We start from the raw sequence: 18,039 nt of genomic DNA on the forward strand, positions 1-18,039 counted from the left end.
CCTCTATCTCATTTTCATTAACAAATGGTGATATTTATTGTGCAGTGAAACCTTGTCATATAGGACAGACACTCAACATATATGATCTAGAGCAGGGGTCAGCAACCTTTTTCAGCAGGGGGCTGGTCCACTGTCCCTCAGACCTTGTGGGGGGCTGGACTATATTTTTGGGGTGGGGGGAATGAACAAATTCCTATACTCTGCAAATAACCCAGAGATGCATTTTAAATAAAAGGACACATTCAACTCATGTAGAAACACGCTGATTCCTGGGCTGTCCACGCGCCGGATTTAGAAGGTGATTGGGCCGGATCCGGCCCCCAGGCCTTAGTTTGCCTACCCATGATCAAGGGCAGTGGTTCTCAACCTGTGGGTCCCCAGATGTTGTTGGACTACAACTCCCATCATCCCTGAGCTCTGGCCTTGCTACCTAAAGGTGATGGGAGTTGTAGTTCAACAACATCTGGAGACCCACAGGTTGAGAAAGGCTGATCTAGGGTTTATCCATTCACTGCAGTGCTCTTGTGGATATAAGCCAACTGAGACTCTGCTAAGAACACGGTGAAGCACAGGATTACTAGCTGCACAACACTTTAGACATTCCCAGGGAAATACCTTTATATAGTATTTGGTTAGTGTACCCATCTCTATGATCCAAGCATTCCCCTAATTGCTAGCCTTCCTTCATATTTTTATAGGACTACCTTTTGCCTTTCCCTACACATGTTCCAAAAGACTGGGAAAATTAAAATGCCCTCTTTAGTCTACTTTCTTTTCATTCCCTGGATAAGCTGTAGCATATAAGTTTGCTCACACTGTCCACCAGTAGCTGATGGACTTTGGTGGAACCCTTCATAGACAACTAGAAGCAGGTCTGAGGTCATTGGGGGGGCAAGTGGGGAGGCGGGAGGCTGAGAGAATCATCACAGGAGCTGCTGAAGCCCCTTCAAAGTACAAAGGGGCAGGCTATCTTGTCCTCTTCTCCTGCAAATTTGCCCAGCACTTCCACATGCTTGCCTCTCTAAAAAAAGGTGAGAACTTATGTAAAGTCCAGTCCAGACGACACAAGTAATTCATCGCTGACATCCTTAAAAAAAACGGTATAGTTTATCTGATTCTTAAGGGCTTCGGTTTTCTGAAGCACTTGGCAAAATAAAATAAAATAATTGCTCTTCCACAGATGAAGTTCACAACAGACATGAATCCTTGTGCGTTATGAATAGTGCATTTGTGTTTTTTTTTTAATAATTGGAAAACCATGTCATGTTTATTAAATTGTGAGCCTGCAGGCAGGGATCTGCTTGTTTTTATAACTGTACAATGGCTAGTATAGTATAGGCATTTTTATAAATATTAAATAGTTGTGTTGTTTTTACACCTAACAATAGCAGGTGTACTATGGTTAGATTCACATATGCACACAGACGCACAGACACAACAGCCATGGTCCATATCAGAAGGATATATAGCTTTTAGGAAGTGCTGCTTCCTATGCTACTTTTCTGAAATGGAGAAATACGATCCATGCTCAGAAAAGCAACATGTGAAGTGATCCTCAATTCCATGTATGCAGACAATATGTGCATATTTCATATTCCACATGTGCAAATCACCATAGGGTGATATCCAACTAAGCCATGTTCAGAGCAGACCCATTAAAAACAATGGCTTAAGTGCATTGATTTCATTCGGTCTGTTCTGAGTAGCTGGCTATCATCCCTACGTACTTAAGAAAAGTACAAATAGATTCCAAGGGTTTCTATTCACATTTGTAAATCAACTTAGGCTGCAATCCTATACCTACCTACCTACCTACCTGGGAGTAAGCTCAATTGAACTCAATGGGGCTTACTTCTGAGTAAGCATGTACAGGACTGCACTGTTTAATATTATACAAGAGACCCCATGTTAATTTGCCTGTCTCTCCACCTCTTTTCCTTCTTTTCCCATTCATGTTTGTCTCCTTTTTTATTTTAAACAGGTCATTAATTTGTGTTCCCCTTTAATCCCCTTTAATCAATTACTTATTTCAACCTTGACTTGCAAGAGTCAAAGGTTGCAGTCACCCTGTATTTATTACTTGTCTTGTCTTCCTTTTTCTCTAATGGCACGCCCCACCTCACGAAGTCCATGAACCAGGTATGTGACATGACTTCTGAATTCCACTGATTATCTGAAAGGGTGATGTGTACAGGAATTCAAAGGTGGAGCAAGGAAACAGGAGATAACAGTTTCAATAACTCTTAACACTTGCTTGATTTTAATTTCTTTTCCTGCAACCTTCTTGATCAAAAATAATGCATTTTCCCATCCTTCACTTGTAAGTATCTGGGAGAAAGAAAACATTTGCAGGCGCTTGAAATAGAAAAGGCAGAAAAGACATAGGGTTTTCTTAAATGGGCAGCTAGTGGGGGCAGAATCAGGGAAGATCTGAGTCCTCTTCATGCATTATGATGAGCACAGGTAGAGGGGGGAGCAGGATCCCACCCACTGTCTTTCCTTCAATACAACACACAACTAACTTAAGTCCCACGGATTTAATCTAAGTCTGGATCCAACCTATTGGCCATTTCACAAGTCATGCTGAAAGTGCTCCTCCCTCAACACGTTTTCATTGTAACGGGTGAAGAGAGCTAGAGACTAGAGTTCCTTTTAAATGGCTTCAGTTTATTAAACTGTAATGACTTTGTGTAGACAAAAGCTACTATGGATAAGCTGCTGTATTCATGAGTGAATATTCTTTGTAAAAGGGCATGGTCGCAAAGATCCATTTTTTGGTTTTGGAATTCTGCATGTATAGCTTTGTTCTCCCCAGAGATGCAGATGGAATCAGAGTTGGTTTCCATCTTTGGGAGTGGAATGGAAGCCACTGATGTGCAAAGAACCTAACCACATGACAGATCAAATTTATTCTTGTAACAAGAATAGATTTAAATCGAACCTTTGCTAGATAACCATGGAACTTCCTTGCTTTCTTGCACGTCTAGGTACTAAAATGTTACAATGAAGATCATAGCTACCCTGAAATTGACTGCAGCTTTTTCTTACTATTCAAAATATGAAAGCTTACCATGGTGCAAATTGCCATGAACAAAGTATGCAGATGTAAATTTCGGACCATACATGTGGTTCTAAAATGGGCTGATGAGACTATCTACCCAGAAACAGAAATAAGTGTGCTCATTTCTGGTTTTGTGGAGATGGTCCCATGCAAGCTCTTTAGAACTGCTGCACTCCAGATGAATGGGATGATACTTGCATTTCTTCTGGATCAGCCAAGAAAACATTTTTGTAAAGCATAATGGTGAACTCCTCTTGGCCCGGGCTATGCTGACAAGTGAATGACAAAACGTGTGGCATTTTTCTATGTGCCTTTTTATCTGGTATTTGCCATTCACCTTCATTGATTCCCCAGTGGGCTGCTTTCATGTGATTTTTTCAATGTTATTAATTTTCTTTCCCTCAACTCCCCTCCCCCTCCCCCACCCCTCTTGAAGCTCATAGAAGCACCCAAAGACCTTGTAATAACATGTTCCTCTTGTTTCCGTTCTCTCGCTGTCCGTTACATCTTGTTCCATGACACTTCTCCCCTGATGAAGTTCATGAGCCAGGTATGCGACACGACTTCCACATTCGTATGTTGATTCTGATATGTTCACAGAATGTACATAATGTCTTTGAATGGGATGTTGGAAGAGAAGAAACAAGATAAAAAAGATTAACAAACTGTCACTTACAGACTAGTGGGTTGTTTTTTGAATGCTCCACACTTATACCAGCAATAACCTAGTTTTTCCCTCCCTCCCCACATTCCTACAGCTTCCCTCAGTGTCTCTTCTGCACTAGATGTTTATATTTAACCAGTATTCTTCTATTCCCTTTTACCCATTCCTTGATCACCTGATGAAGCTCAAGAGTGCTTACATGCATATTCTTTCTTCCTTTATTCTCTCCTTCCCATCACTGCTTGCTTCCACTTTGACACCTCCGGCAGAAGTCCAAGAAGGTATGTGCTTTCCACTTAAGGAACTGTTTGTCTTCCTTTTCTCCTCTAGGGCGGTGCAGAATAGCGTTTGAAGCTTTGCAGCGCATTCTGATGCATGTTTACTTGGAAGTAAGGGTGCTGTCAGACGGTTGCTATTTTTTGGTGGGATTCAGTCAAATTCAGGCTGCAAAACTGTAGTTGATTGGAAGGTCTTGCGCAATGAACACGCTTCTCCAAAAGATCAGATTTATGGTTATAAGCAAAGGGACGGGACAATGCACTGAGAAGTGTGGGATGACACTTGCTTTAACGTAAGGTCATCTCATCTGCCTGGCAACAAATTCTACGGGAATGATGGTTAAATAGCCAGCATTGTCTAATCTCCCTGCAAACCGATCAGGGTGAAAATGTTCAATAAACATACAGTATTGCCTGGAAGTCTACTTCATCACACTGTTTTCAGTGGCCCTTACTCCTAGGGAAAGTGTGCATAGGATTGCAACCTTAGGTTTCATGAATAGAATATCATTTATTACGGCCATAGGCCCATACAGGTAAAAACAACACATACATAACAGCTTGTGCCGTAAGGAGAAAAAAAAGCAATCGCTAAAACACCACTATAACAATAAAATACTATAAAATGGAAAGGCATACTATAAAATGGAAAGGCATACTTTCCATGTAGTGAGGAAGGATGGGCATAGGATTCCTTGCATAGGAGTTTTCTTTGCAGATTTTCACAGAAGGTTCCAGATATGCACACGCACTTTCAATTCAATCTACCTCACAGGTTTGTTGCGAATATAAAACCTAGATTGCCTTGAACAGCCTTTGAGGAAAGGTGGGATGTACATGGAATTGAATACAAAATGGAAAGTTTCCATTAGTAAATCTTTACAATATGAAAAGGGGCCTTAGATGTTCAAACTGAAGAGTGCCACCCTAGTTTTTTGAAAGAGATTTTCACCTGCTGTACCTTAATACTAGAGGATATTATGCTTCTGAAAGGCATCCTTACTTTCAGAGGGTTAATATTAATGCATTATGGGATGGTGAAGTTTTAGAAGGCCAGAAGGATCATGAAGAAAGGCAAGAGGGTTTACTAGTGGCTGTTGAAGTTTCCACTAACTCATGCATTTGTTGGATGACATTAGTCATCAGGGCTGGTCATAGACTGAATTCTGCCCCAGCCAAAGAGTGGCCTTGGCCTCCCCCTTCTGTTTGTTCAGCTTTTGATCACCTTACTTAAGATATCATTTGCAGCAGTGCTTTTTTAAAAAAAATGTTTAGCATACCGCTAAACATTTTGTGAATCTAAGTTTGGCCTCATTGAGGGGCAGTATTTCAGTATGAGTAGGAAATGAGAGTACCCATAAACATTTTTTTTTAGAAAAAGGAGCACTGATTTGCAGCCTATTTAGCTTTAATGCACAGTTTGCATATAGGATCTCTATCTTTGGCATATAAGTTGACAAATTCAAACATTAGGATCTGTAAATATGAACTGTATATATATTTTCTTTCAGCTACTGAGCACATGGTTTGTTTACTTAATGCATTTCTACCCCATCTTACAGGCTGCAGTACCCTTGCAGGAAAACATTGGAGCGCATACAACACCAAAACCACAATAATACTATGAAATACATTTTCAAAAATCAGTAAAAGTTAAAAATTTCCCCAAACAGCAAATTAGCCAGCCACAGACCTCTTGTTACTTTGTATGATTGCCACTCACATCCATTTCTGGAAGTTATATATTCAACAAAATGTAAGGATGACGATGTTGATAACAACAACAACAACAACAACTATTATTATTATTATTATTTATATGCCACCCATCTGACTGGGTTGCATATCTGAAAGACTGTCTCCTGCCCTACAGACCCTCTTGGACGTTAAGATTGGAAGGAAGGGCTTTCTTGGTCATTCCACAACCCTCCAGATTTTGGGAGGTTGCAGTGGCCTGGGAGAAGACATTCTCTGTGGTGGTCCCTAAGCTGTGGAACTCCCTTCCCACAGAGGTGTCCCTGACACCTTCATTATATCGTTTTTGCTGTACGATGGAGATGTCATCATCATCATCATCATCATCATCATTATAAAACAAGCTGTTCCCTGCTACAAGGACCTTACAGTCTACACAGTAAACATGGCATTTGTCCACCCAAGAAGCCAACAGGACTGCTTGGGTGGAGAAAAATATGTCTTGTATGTATGACCTGGCCCTCAGAAATTGACATTTTTTGACAGTCCCTATCGCCTATTTCAGTCATAGGACACAATGTATTGCTCTTCTTTCTTTCAACTGCACAGGAAGAACAAGTGGTTTTTAGAAACTGGAAAGTAGAGAGGGGAGAGACAAATAAGGGTGTTGTGAAAAATAGGAGGAGGAAAATTGGAGCATGTTGACCCAGTTCCTTTCTTTCCTTTGCCTTTCATCTGCAGCTGGAGCCGAAGGAGAATATTGTGATGGTATTTTGGTGACATTTGGAGATCGCACACTGTCTTTTCTAACACCTTTCCCCCGCCTTTCTGCTTCTAATCCTCACCCACTGTAAAACCAGGAACTGGGCCAAATCATCACAGTTGCAAATGTACAACCTTTCATGCCTCCGTACTGCTAAGAGATAAAAGTCTTAAGCCGTCAGCAACCCCTCCTCTTCCCCCAATCTGTTGTCATTCCCAGCAGAAGTAAAATAGCATTGATTTAAGTCCAAACAACTGCAAGACATGTCTTTAGAGGGGTCCCTTTGCATATACTGTGCAGGCTTCTAAAAAAATATATATAAAAAATCAATAGCATCTGGTGGCAGATGGACAATTATCAGGATTGCAGTAGATGAGGAGGGGAATTTAATCCTTTCCTCTCCTGCTGTGGTCCTTAGAAAAAAATCCTCTTCTGAAGGGATTTACTTTGGGATGAAATCCCCCACAGTTTGGCCCCCATTCAGGCTGTTAATGGGGTCTTCTCATAGTGATTTGAGGTTTTAGAGTAGAGACCAAAAAGGACCTTGGGACAGAAAAACAACATTCCTTACTGATGTGTTTTGATCCTTTCTAGATTTCAGATTCTGAAGGGAGAGTGTAAACTGTTCTTTACATGAGATTACTTCAATTCCCTCTCCCCTTTTAAAATCTCATGCTTACTTTCCAGCTTTCTTTCTCTTTATTTCCAAGCAGAGCACTGAAGGACTCTTTTTCTTTTGGCAGGATCATTTTAGGGATTTATGCCTTGTATCTCTTGTTTGTAAGAACCAGAACAATCTGAACCTCAGATAAAGTGAGGGGCAATTGAAGAAAGGGTTTTGCCATGATGATTGGGTTTGTTTATTTTATCCAGTTCCTTAAAGAAGAAGAAGAAAAGCTATCTTGAAGATACAACAGTAACCTTGAGACTAGTCTCTGTGCACACACTACATCTTGTTTTGTCACGTGTTTTCTGTTAATTAAAAAAGAAAGAAAGTAGAATAGACTTTTTGTTTTTTGTTTTACCCTTATCCTGAAAGTACAGAAATGTTACTTTTTATTCCAGGATCAGAAAACTAACCTTTTTAAAACTACATGTTCATGGAATTATTCCTGTATAATCAACAGATGCTCAGACCTATGGGGTGATATTCCACTTTAGCCATACTCAGGGAAGAATGGACTTCAGAAACTAAAGTCCATTGATTTCAGTAGATCTTCTCTGAGTTTGGCTTAGTTGGATATCACATGGGGTGGTTATATTGGCCAATGGCACATGTATTTCAAAGCCAGTTGTGAGGAACAGATGAACAATAAAAATATAAATATGTGATGACATTCTTGTAATCTGTTCAGATATGGTGAAATAGGAATATATATGGCACAAGGAAGGAATGAGGAACCATTGACCCTCCAGATGTTTTTGGATCCCAGTTCCCAGTAGCTGCAGTCAGCCTGGGTAGTGGTCAGGAATGATGGAAGTAATCGTCTAGCAAGATCTGGAAGGTCACAAGTTCCCCACTCCTGATGAAAGGGAGTTGAGGCAAACAGGACTTAGTGGGTCTCTGAATAACATCCATGAAATATTGTTTGGTGTGATTTGTATTCTGTTCCTTAGGTTTTAAAAAAGCTATTTCAGATCAAAAAGCTCACTGCTTACCACATGAGAAATATAAAGGCCTCTAAAAAAATTACACTTCTCATATATCAACTTCACTGAGAACATCCTCCTATTCACATTTTATGTAGCAGTAAAGGTAAAGGGACCCCTGACCGTTAGGTCCAGTTGCGGGCGACTCTGGGGTTGTGGTGCTCATCTCGCTTTACTGGCTGAGGGAGCCAGCGTACAGCTTTTGGGTCATGTGGCCAGCATGACTAAGCCACTTCTGGCGAACCAGAGCAGCGCACAGAAATGCCATTTACCTTCCCGCCACGGCAGTACCTATTTATCTACTTGTACTTTGTCGTACTTTCAAACTGCTAGGTTGGCAGGAGCTAAAGGATGGGTTAAGAAGAAGAAGATTTGGATAGTTCCAGTGCTGAAATAATCAGCAATTCCCAATGTTTTTACCTTTACTGGCTTAGAAAAATCCCAGGCAATTTTATTCCAGCCTTATCACTTTCCAAAGCAGAAATTTACAATATCTCCATTTAAGGCTGATACTTTAAAACCTTGCTGTGAGTTGGAGGGTGGGGAAAAAAAAGAGTCTTGCTTCACAGTTTATTTTACCTAAACATTATTGCTGTAAAAACAAATAGCCCTGCTCAGCTGAGGGGGTGACATTTTAAACTTGATTCTTCATATTATTTGCCTTGTAAATTCAGAACCTGAATGTTTGGAGTTCCTCAAATAAGTCTTCGTTCATGATACACTGACCAAATGGGCTCTGAGCTTTTTATTCCTGAAATCTCACTGCAAAAGTGACAAAGGTGGCACAGAAAGAGCATTGTATGACAGAATTCTTTGAATTCATACATAGCATGTGGTCATAAAAGACATTCAAGTTTCGAGAATCAGCACTCAGTGTGGAGAAGGAAGTTGCTGACTTCCTGATGCTATGTTGGAGCTTTCATGCAAGCTCTTGTTTCGTTTTTCTATACTGTTTTACTTCGAAGTAAAACTGGTCTGCCAAGGAGTGTGTCTCTATGAAGTGTCAAAGATATGATTCAAGTGCCCTTGGGATGATTCCATGAGAATGGACATCCCTTTTGATTCTTTTGCTTTAGCAGACCAGACTAGGATATATTGTTGTTCTAATATTGTCTTTCTCCATCTTTCCTTTCCTTGCTTTCTCTTTTCTTCCTGGATTGCTCTATTTAGAGAAGAAGCCCAGAGTTGTACCACCGTAAGTGTGCACTTCCAGATATTGAAAATACCGCTGGTTCTAAATAATCATGTTAAAACTTGAAGGTGGCTTCAACCAGATGTGCAGTGACTTTCGTATTTAGCTGGCTGAACTTCTCTTCCCCTCATGATGAAATGTGAAGATCTCCTTGGAATATGGCAGGGAAGTTCTGCCAACTGAATGCAGAAATGTGCATCCAACTGGTTGCACTTATTTAGAACATGGGGACCCTGTGGCCCATCAGCTGTTGTTGGACTCAGCTCTCATCAGCTCCAGCTGGCACAGCACGGACAGAAGTCAGCAACATCTGGAGGACCATAGGTTCTCTACCCTAATTTAGAATGTCCAAAGCCACTCTTCTGTTACCAACTGTGTGCTATGCCCTCAACAGGGTATAGTGCCACAGTTCCTGTCTGGAGTGGCATGGAATGAAGAAGGAAGAGAAAGAAAGCCAGAGTTAGATAAAGAAACTGTGATGGTGGTGCTGATGGGGTACTTGGGGATTAACTAGTCATGTACAGTGCAAAGTAGAGTGCAATGGTCCAGGAAAACATTTATGGTAAAGACAGACTTTGAGAAGGGATTGAAAGGAGGAGAGGGAGAAGGGTGGAAGGACAGAGAAGGAAGGATATTCCAGGTGTATCGAGGCCTGGAAGAAGGTAAGGAGGACAACACAGGCAAGGGATAAAAAGGGGACATGGAGCAGTGGGAGTTAGAGACGGATTGTGGTGTTATGTACATTAGTGGCAATGCCATCAATGCATATTAAGGATGTGAGTATTGGGGCTAGGGAATGAGTGGCATGCATTAAAAAAGAAGATGACCTTTGACTGAGAGGAAGTCGGTGATTTCTTAAGAGTGGTGGCTGTGGACCAGTGGCCCTTCAGATGTTGTTGAACTTCCATCATTGCCACCCAGGGATGATGAGAGTTGTGGTTCAGCAGTATCAGGAGGGCCACAGGTTTCCTACCCTGGCTTAGATACTAGCTGGTTTATAGTAGCATGTGTTTACATATGGAAAAACTAGTATTTCTCTGTTGCATACAAAGATTGACACAGCAAATCAACTATTCTGTAAAGCAGGAGTGTCCAACATAATGATTAAGGGCTTAATGTAGCCTTTTTGGGATCTCTAATCCAGCCTGCAGCATCTCTGTCATACTTCATCCAAACTGTTCCATGAACATCTCTATGGTGCCAGCACTCTTAGTAGACCAGAAAAGTCCAAATATGTCATGATTATTGTATTTATGCTGCAATCTTTAAAGGATAGATATTTTATCAGATCTGAAGGAACAATACTGTATTTTCAACTTACCGGTAACTTATAATTGAAATGCAGTAGATCACTTGCTGTTGAAATCAGGTGGAACTGACATTTTGTAGCCCAGAAATATTTGAGAGTGCTGCCGTTGGACATCTGTTAGGAGGTGAAATTGGTCCGTCAACATTTTTAAGTTTGACATCTCAGCTCTAAGCTGTCATTGTACTTAAGCTTTCCCAATTAGTGTTCATACAACCTTAATTTCAGTTACATTTTCTTCTGAATAGTTCTTTCAAATAGCATACCTCTCCTTGGAATGTTTCCCTTTGATGTTTATATGCCTTACTTTCTCTTTCTCCAAAGGCTGACTGCTCCTAAAATCCCAGAGGGGGAGAAAGTAGACTTTGATGTAAGTATTGTTGGCTCCTTTCAACACTATTGACTCCTGTAAATTTTCATTATATTTTAGACAAGAGGGTTAAAAACAGGACCTTCACCTCAATCCTAAAAACATATTCCTAATCCTGAGAGGAAATTGAGTGTTTGGGGTTTTAATTAATGAGGATGTGGAAGGATTCTTTGAGTGGGAAAACCCAAATAATCCAAATCGTTCCATTGTCACTGTTTGCATCATAGCCATCATTCCATCTTCTTTTTCTTACTCCAGGACATCCAAAAGAAGAGGCAGAACAAAGACTTGATTGAGCTTCAAGCCTTGATTGATAGCCACTTTGAAGCTCGGAAGAAGGAAGAAGAGGAAATCCTAGCCCTTAAAGAAAGAATTGTAAGTCTCACTGGTGTGGTCTCCACAATAATTTATTCTCCAAGAGGACAGTGTACTGCTGCTCAAGAGTCCCACAATTTAGTTTTAATAGAGACACAATACTTAATGGTTACATCCAACTGAGAGTAGAACCATTGAAATTAATTAACATTACTTATTTAAGTCTATTGATTTCAGTGAGGCTAGCCTTGAGTATAACCCAATGAACCATCCCTACTCTGTAACACAAAGGAGTGAATTTTTAAGAACTAACACTTTTTAATCTAAGTATAATTGCACCTTTTTGTTTAGGCGGAAGGGATACCATCCAAATGAGCTTCTAATAACATTATTGTTATTTTGAGTGAGGGAGAATTTGATCCTTATGCTATTTTCTCATCTGAAAAAAAAACCACATGACATAAAATCCACAATCCAAATGGGCATTGTAGTCTCTACTGTCGTCTGCAGCAGAGGTACTGCTTTATCCTTTGATCGGCTTAAATGCAAGTGTTTTAGAAGACATACAACTATTTTACCACACCCCTGTGGCTAATGCAGACCCTAGGTGGAGGGACCTCCTCTAGGGATATTTTGGCTATCTGTATGGGATCACTGTTGAACCAATTTGGACTGCTTCACTCTGAGGGAAGTTTCTTCTGTCAAATGTTGTTCCAGCCAACAGTACATAAAGAGTCACAATGAAAGATCTAATTGCTTCCTCTTCTTTTGCATGAAATGAACAGGAGAAACGTAGAGCGGAAAGGGCTGAACAGCAAAGAATCCGGGCTGAAAAGGAAAAGGAGCGTCAGGCCAGGCTTGCTGTGAGTTGTGGTTGTTATTGTTATTGTTGCTTATTGAATCCTATACCCGGAGGTCTCAAGGTGGTTGACAGAATAAAATCAAGATATAAAACCACAAAACACACAATCAAAATAACAACCCAATAACCCCCTCCCCCCAAAAAACCCCACATTTTAAAAGGGCATAGAGAGACAGAGCAATCAAGCGACTTCTTCTGGCAGAGTTATTCTAATACTTTTTGCTCCATTCTGCAGTCTACTGCTGCTGGTCTCCTTTTGGCTCCATCCCACAATCTACCATGGCCATTCCCCAAACTCCTTGTTCTGCACTTATGATCCCCAAGTATGATGTTGGCTATTTTCCTCTTGTCCCTTTGTAGGAGGAGAAGGCAAGAAGAGAGGAGGAAGATGCCAAGAGAAGGGCTGAGGATGACATGAAGAAGAAGAAGGCTCTGTCCTCCATGGGTGCCACATACAGCAGCTATTTGGCTAAGGTACATCCACTGCTTGACTTGAGGGAATTAAAATGTGGCATATGGCACACAAGCGTAACGACACTCATCTGAAAAATCCTCTGGTTAAGTGTTCCCTGTATCTCATGGGTGGGTCTCATCAGCTGCTAGGAATTCTCTAACCACACACTGGCAAGAGCTCTGAAAAGCTCTTCTGCTTTCAAGGGAAGCCAAGGGAGCTTCAGGATCCGTGCAGAGACACTTGGACTTTGGTTTTCTCCTGTACAAATGCCAGCAACTTAGTTTTGCTTGACATCAGCCCCGCTGGGTCCTAAGGCCTTGGCATGGGCCCCAGCACTTGCCCCACAGTGCCAGGGGCTGATACTGGGCCTGCAGCCAATAGTCAAGACCAAAGAGCAAACCAGAACTGGAGGTCAAACCAGGAGGCAGGATCAAGAATCAATCCAGGAGTTAGTCACGAGCAAAGGACAGAGCTGGGGGCAGAACTGGGCAATAAAGACACAGGAATTCCTACCTACATGCATCCTGTGATATACTGAAAGTGTTTGGGTTTTTTCCCCCCACAGGCTGATCAAAAGAGAGGAAAGAAACAAACTGCAAGGGAGTTGAAGAAGAAGGTCCTGGCAGAGAGGCGCAAACCTCTAAACATTGACCATCTTAGTGAGGACAAGCTGAGGTAAAATGGAGTTGTACGAAATGGAAGGAGTCAAGTGTATTTATCATTCATTCATTCATTCAGTTTTGATCCTGTCCTTCCTTGCAAAAGAGCTCAGCAAACAACCAAGGACTAAAACAATTCAATTAAATTCAGTTAATATAAAATAAATATTGAAATACATTATGAACATCTAGAAACAGTCACATGCCTGCACAGTCCATAATTGCAAGGTTGTCAAAAGGAAAAGGAACGCTTTTAAATTCCTCCTGAATGCTAATAATGTTCATACACCTACCAGGGAGGGCATTTTAAGCTTCCGGATTATGGCGAGATCTCCCATGGTGGGGGCAGCCCTGCCGTCAGAACCCAGAAAAGCAAGGGGGCGACCAGGGTTGGTGGCACCTTACCCTTTGGCCATGGGTTCCAAAATGGGACTGGCCACCCCGACTGTACACTCCTATTGAAGGTAAAGGCAGGTAAAGGACCCCAGACAGTTAAGTCCAGTCAAAGGCAACTATGGGGTGCGGCTTTCATCTCACTTCAGGCCAAGGGAGCTGGCGTTTATCCACAGACAGCTTTCCGGGTCATGTGGCCAGCATGACTAAACCACTTTTGGTACAACAGAACACTGTGACGGAAGCCAGAGCACATGGAAATGCCATTTACCTTCCTGCCACAGTGGTACATATTTATCTACTTGTACTGGTGTGCTTTGAATTGCTAGGTTGGCAGGAGCTGGGACAGAGCAACAGGAGCTCACCCTGTCACACGGATTCAAACCACGACCTTCTGATCGGCAAGCCAAAGAGGCTCAGTAGTTTAGACCATAGCGCCACCCACGCCCTATTATATTCCTATTGATATAAGCACCCTTTAATAACCCATGCTTGTAGTATTGCTCAAGCATATCATTGTTGTCCTAGTTTTGTTCTTTTAGTTTATGTGAACTACTACAGGTTAATAAAATCTCAAAAGTGCCATATTTGTATAAACAAGATGGCCCTTTACCTTTGCCAACCTGGTGCCCTCTAGATGTTTTGGATTACAACTCCCAACAGCACCAGCTAGCGTGGTGCATAAAACTTTGCCTTATGGCTACTAGTTCTTTGGGATCTGTGTAATCTCACTGTATACAAGTTGTACAAGTGACAATAAAGTATTTCATATTTTATATCTACGGAAGATGTGCTATGGGAACTTCAACTGTTATCCCCTTTCTTCTTCTTCTTCTTCTTCTTCTTCTTCTTCTTCTTCTTCTTCTTCTTCTTCTTCTCCTCCTCCTCCTCCTCCTCCTCCTCCTCCTCCTCAATTCACAGGGAAAAAGCCAAGGAGATGTGGGACTGGTTATATCAGCTGGAAACGGAGAAGTATGAGTATTTAGAGAAGATCAAGAGACAGAAATATGATGTGAGTAGAAAATGAGATCTTGGTTATTATTCTGCTTACGTCCAATGCCTAAGTGGAAAAGGGTTGCAATTCTCCTGGGAGAAGCGTAGTGTGTGGACCTTAAAATACCACTCTGAATGCTTATCAATGGGATTTACATTTCATTTGACTCTGAAACTATTCGTCCAGAGTGGGTTTTGGTTTTCTAGCAGGAGAAGAGAACTTATGCCTTCATGATTTGCCTGGAAGAAGAGCATGAAAAGCATTTTTAGCCCTATCCATGAATTTACCTGTCTCCATCATAAAGTGCCTTGAAGAGTAGAATGACTAATTTCATTGCTTTATTTTCCATCACAGAAACCAAGAGAGGTACCCTATAATCTCTATAGGTCTTGTCAGCACTTTTCAGCACTGGATTGAAATATCGAGGGGTATTCTAATGCTGAACTCTGTTCTGATGTCACCTGCTTCTTTCACCCATAGATCATGTCACCTCCCTCACTTGTACTCATGTAGACAGAGAAACCAGCAACATGTCTTCTTTTGTGTTCCTAACCCTACATGACACCTGCCGTATTTTTTATTTTGAAAAAACAAACCCGTGTGTGTGTGTGAATGATCACATTGGATGGGAACGTGGAAATATTCCAAATTTCTCTACAAACTGTGAGCATAGCCCCTGCTTTCCTGCCATGTGATAAAAGAGAAACCACTCTGTATTTGTGCAAAATCTAGTGTGCAAAAAGCTAGGCCTATGCACGCTGTACAGGTGGTACCCTCCTTATATATGTACGTGAGCTGAAGCCTAGAGAGGACAACTAGTTGTGCTGGGGGAGGACGGAACTTGACCGATGTGCAAAATCTGCCCCATCGTGCTTGGACTCTGTTCTTTGATAAGAATAGGGTATCTGTTGATGGACTCCCTGTTTAAGCATTTGCCTTGTGCTAGAATGTTAATGCGATCCTTTGCATTTTGCTTACAAGACACGATATAAAGCAGAGATTTTTAATGTGTTGCTCGGGACTATTTACCTCTTTCTGAGTACATACTGCAAACATCTGGATTTGAGAAGTACCCCAAAGCCAATATAATTATCTCAATCTCTCTTAGATTTTATCACTACGTTGCAGGGTGGAGGCACTGTCTAAGTTGTAAGTACAAAGAGTTTGCCCACATGGCAAAAGCAGCAAAAAAAAAAAAAGGCTGTTTTGCGTGCATGAGCCTCCTGCATGCCCAGAGTCCGGGTGCTCCAGGTTCACGCAGGACAAGAGGCTGGCACTCAGTTCCTGGCACAGAGAGCAAGAAGCTGAACAGGTTAAGCAGATGAATACAGGTGCAGGGTCACACATTGCAGAATATAGTGGTTGTGCCTCTGGATTAAGGCATCTTGTAGGTTAACTGGATGATGGCAGCAAAACAGGGGGACTGGGAATGAAGGATCGGCAGAGAATTCTTGAATCCGGTGGTTATCTCAGGCTTCATAGAACGCAACCACAGAAATAGGATGTCAGCCTCTTTCAATAGAATTATTTCTATAGGATCTGAGCTGCAGTCCTCAGATTAATCCATGGGGTGTATTCCATGGGGAGACCGGTGAGAAGCAGTGGCTGGTTAGGGAGATTCTTATAAGTTTGCCCATGTCCTACAGAGAATCCAGAACTGTGACTGTGTGCAGAGCCAGAGAGACAAGTTTAATGCGGGGTGGCCATCCTCGCCTTGCTCTGCTTGGGAGCTTCCCAGTGGCATCTCTCTGGCTCCTGATGGGAACAGCATGTTGGATAGGGTGGAGCTTGATCTTGATCCAGCAAGCTAGTTCTTACGACATTTTAATGCTTGAATTAGAAATAGAAAAGGGACAATTGTTTTCAACACAGGAACTAGGTAGGGGGCAGGGGCAGGTAGGCGAGTCTATAATGGAAGGGAAATAAGCAAGGCAGCAGGACAAAATTCATACAAAAGAAAAGACAAAATTAGCATAAAAGTAAGGAAGAATGGAAAGAAAGCATTCTTGTTAGAGCAACAGCAAGCCAAGTTGCTGTTCAGTGCTTGCCGATTCTGTTCTTCCCAGGAGACTGAGTGCCATGCCTGCTGTCTTCAGCTTACTGCAGGTTTAGCATTGAAGGTAAGTCCTAAACCCTGAGGCTAGGCTGATGAGCAAAATGAAGTTGGTTCCTTAACAAATACCTGGTTTAAGAGGGCAATCCAAGAGCCATTAGGGAGTTCCACAAGGCAGATTTTGCCTGCAAAGTAAGTATATCCGGTGGCCAAGTTTTTCCTTTTCATGTTGTTCCATTGCTTCTGATGTTAGAGTCTCTTTGCTTCTGCTTGCCATGGAAATCCAAGATGGTGGACAACAAAATCCAAAATGGTGGACAAGGATGAAACGTGAACTCTTGCATTGGTTTAAAGTGTGTTTCAAAGGACAATAAATAATATTGCTGGGTGACCTATTCAAGGACTCCTGAGAATAATATAAATACGGCTAATGAAGAATTTTAACTATGCTGAATTTGCCAGGGTCTAATAGGACAATTGTCTTGTTTTCTCACCTTATTTCTTAGGGGCTGAGGAACCTATGCCACATGGCGACCAGAGTAACTGGAATTATAGGAAAGGCTCATTAACCAAGCACACAATTAATTATAATTTTCTCCCCCTGACTTCTGTCACAACTCAAAACATAGCACCCTCCAATAAAAAATGAGACAACCACAGAAATTATCAGAGCCTGGGAGCTGATTTCAAATGTCTGTGGTTGATGCCTATTTCTGATATTTCCTTCCTTTACCCTTTGGGAGCTCTTACTTTGGCTAACAATGTGGCGCATAGCATCAAGTGGATTACTTGATGACAAGTGGTGCATCTGGTTTGGATGCACAGGACTCAGATTTATGTGTGTACATTTCTGTGGGACAGCCTCACATGTGGCAGAGGAGCATAATAGCCTTTTTCTGTGCATTGGCTTCTTTCCATGTTGTAGCACAGTAATGTTTGTAGCCAATCATATGTTCCATGATATGTCCCAGCCATTGCCTTTCTTACCATGTGGAAGCAGTTGTGCTGCTGCTGTGGTAACATGAAGGGGATGTCACAGTCTTGGTAATGTAGCAGGTGGCTCCCTACAATTGACATTGGCAGTTTTTATCATTTCATTTATGCATAGGAAAACTTCCATTGCCATAAGCTTATGGGAGCACCTTAGTTTCTCCTCCCTCCTTTTAAAGGTTCTTTTGAGTCCTGTAGGGTGGAGGCTGATGTGGGCTTTGTGCTTCCAATGTGGCAGCTCACAGGAGAAGCGTCAGAGTTAAGCTGAGCAAACTGAACTGGTTAAACTTCCAGCTTTGGAGTCTGTCCATTTCCAGCTCCTCTTCAACACAGGTCATTC

The 18,039-nt window shown here is 41.7% G+C and overlaps 1 protein-coding gene across 28 annotated transcripts in view; it reads left to right on the top strand.

Moving 5' to 3' along the window:
- The window catches only part of TNNT3 (troponin T3, fast skeletal type), a 41,738-nt gene that overhangs the window by 20,090 nt on the left and 3,609 nt on the right, over positions 1–18,039 (top strand). For 8 of the 28 annotated variants that reach the window (XM_083587924.1, XM_083587925.1, XM_083587932.1 and 5 more), the window contains 8 exons: positions 9,282–9,306; positions 10,934–10,979; positions 11,238–11,354; positions 12,080–12,157; positions 12,517–12,630; positions 13,176–13,285; positions 14,584–14,674; positions 15,765–15,805. In XM_083587924.1, coding sequence (XP_083444050.1) covers positions 9,282–9,306; positions 10,934–10,979; positions 11,238–11,354; positions 12,080–12,157; positions 12,517–12,630; positions 13,176–13,285; positions 14,584–14,674; positions 15,765–15,805 — 622 coding nt within the window. Of the gene's footprint in view, positions 1–2,127; positions 2,140–3,599; positions 3,612–3,994; positions 4,007–6,381; positions 6,467–9,281; positions 9,307–10,933; positions 10,980–11,237; positions 11,355–12,079; positions 12,158–12,516; positions 12,631–13,175; positions 13,286–14,583; positions 14,675–15,764; positions 15,806–18,039 lie in introns of those variants that run through there. The other 20 variants (XM_083587917.1, XM_083587928.1, XM_083587941.1 and 17 more) reach the window with 6 other exon arrangements.

This window comes from Podarcis filfolensis (assembly GCF_964270895.1).
Source record: "Podarcis filfolensis genome assembly, chromosome: 1".
In the NCBI taxonomy this organism is placed as follows: Eukaryota; Metazoa; Chordata; class Lepidosauria; order Squamata; family Lacertidae; genus Podarcis; species Podarcis filfolensis.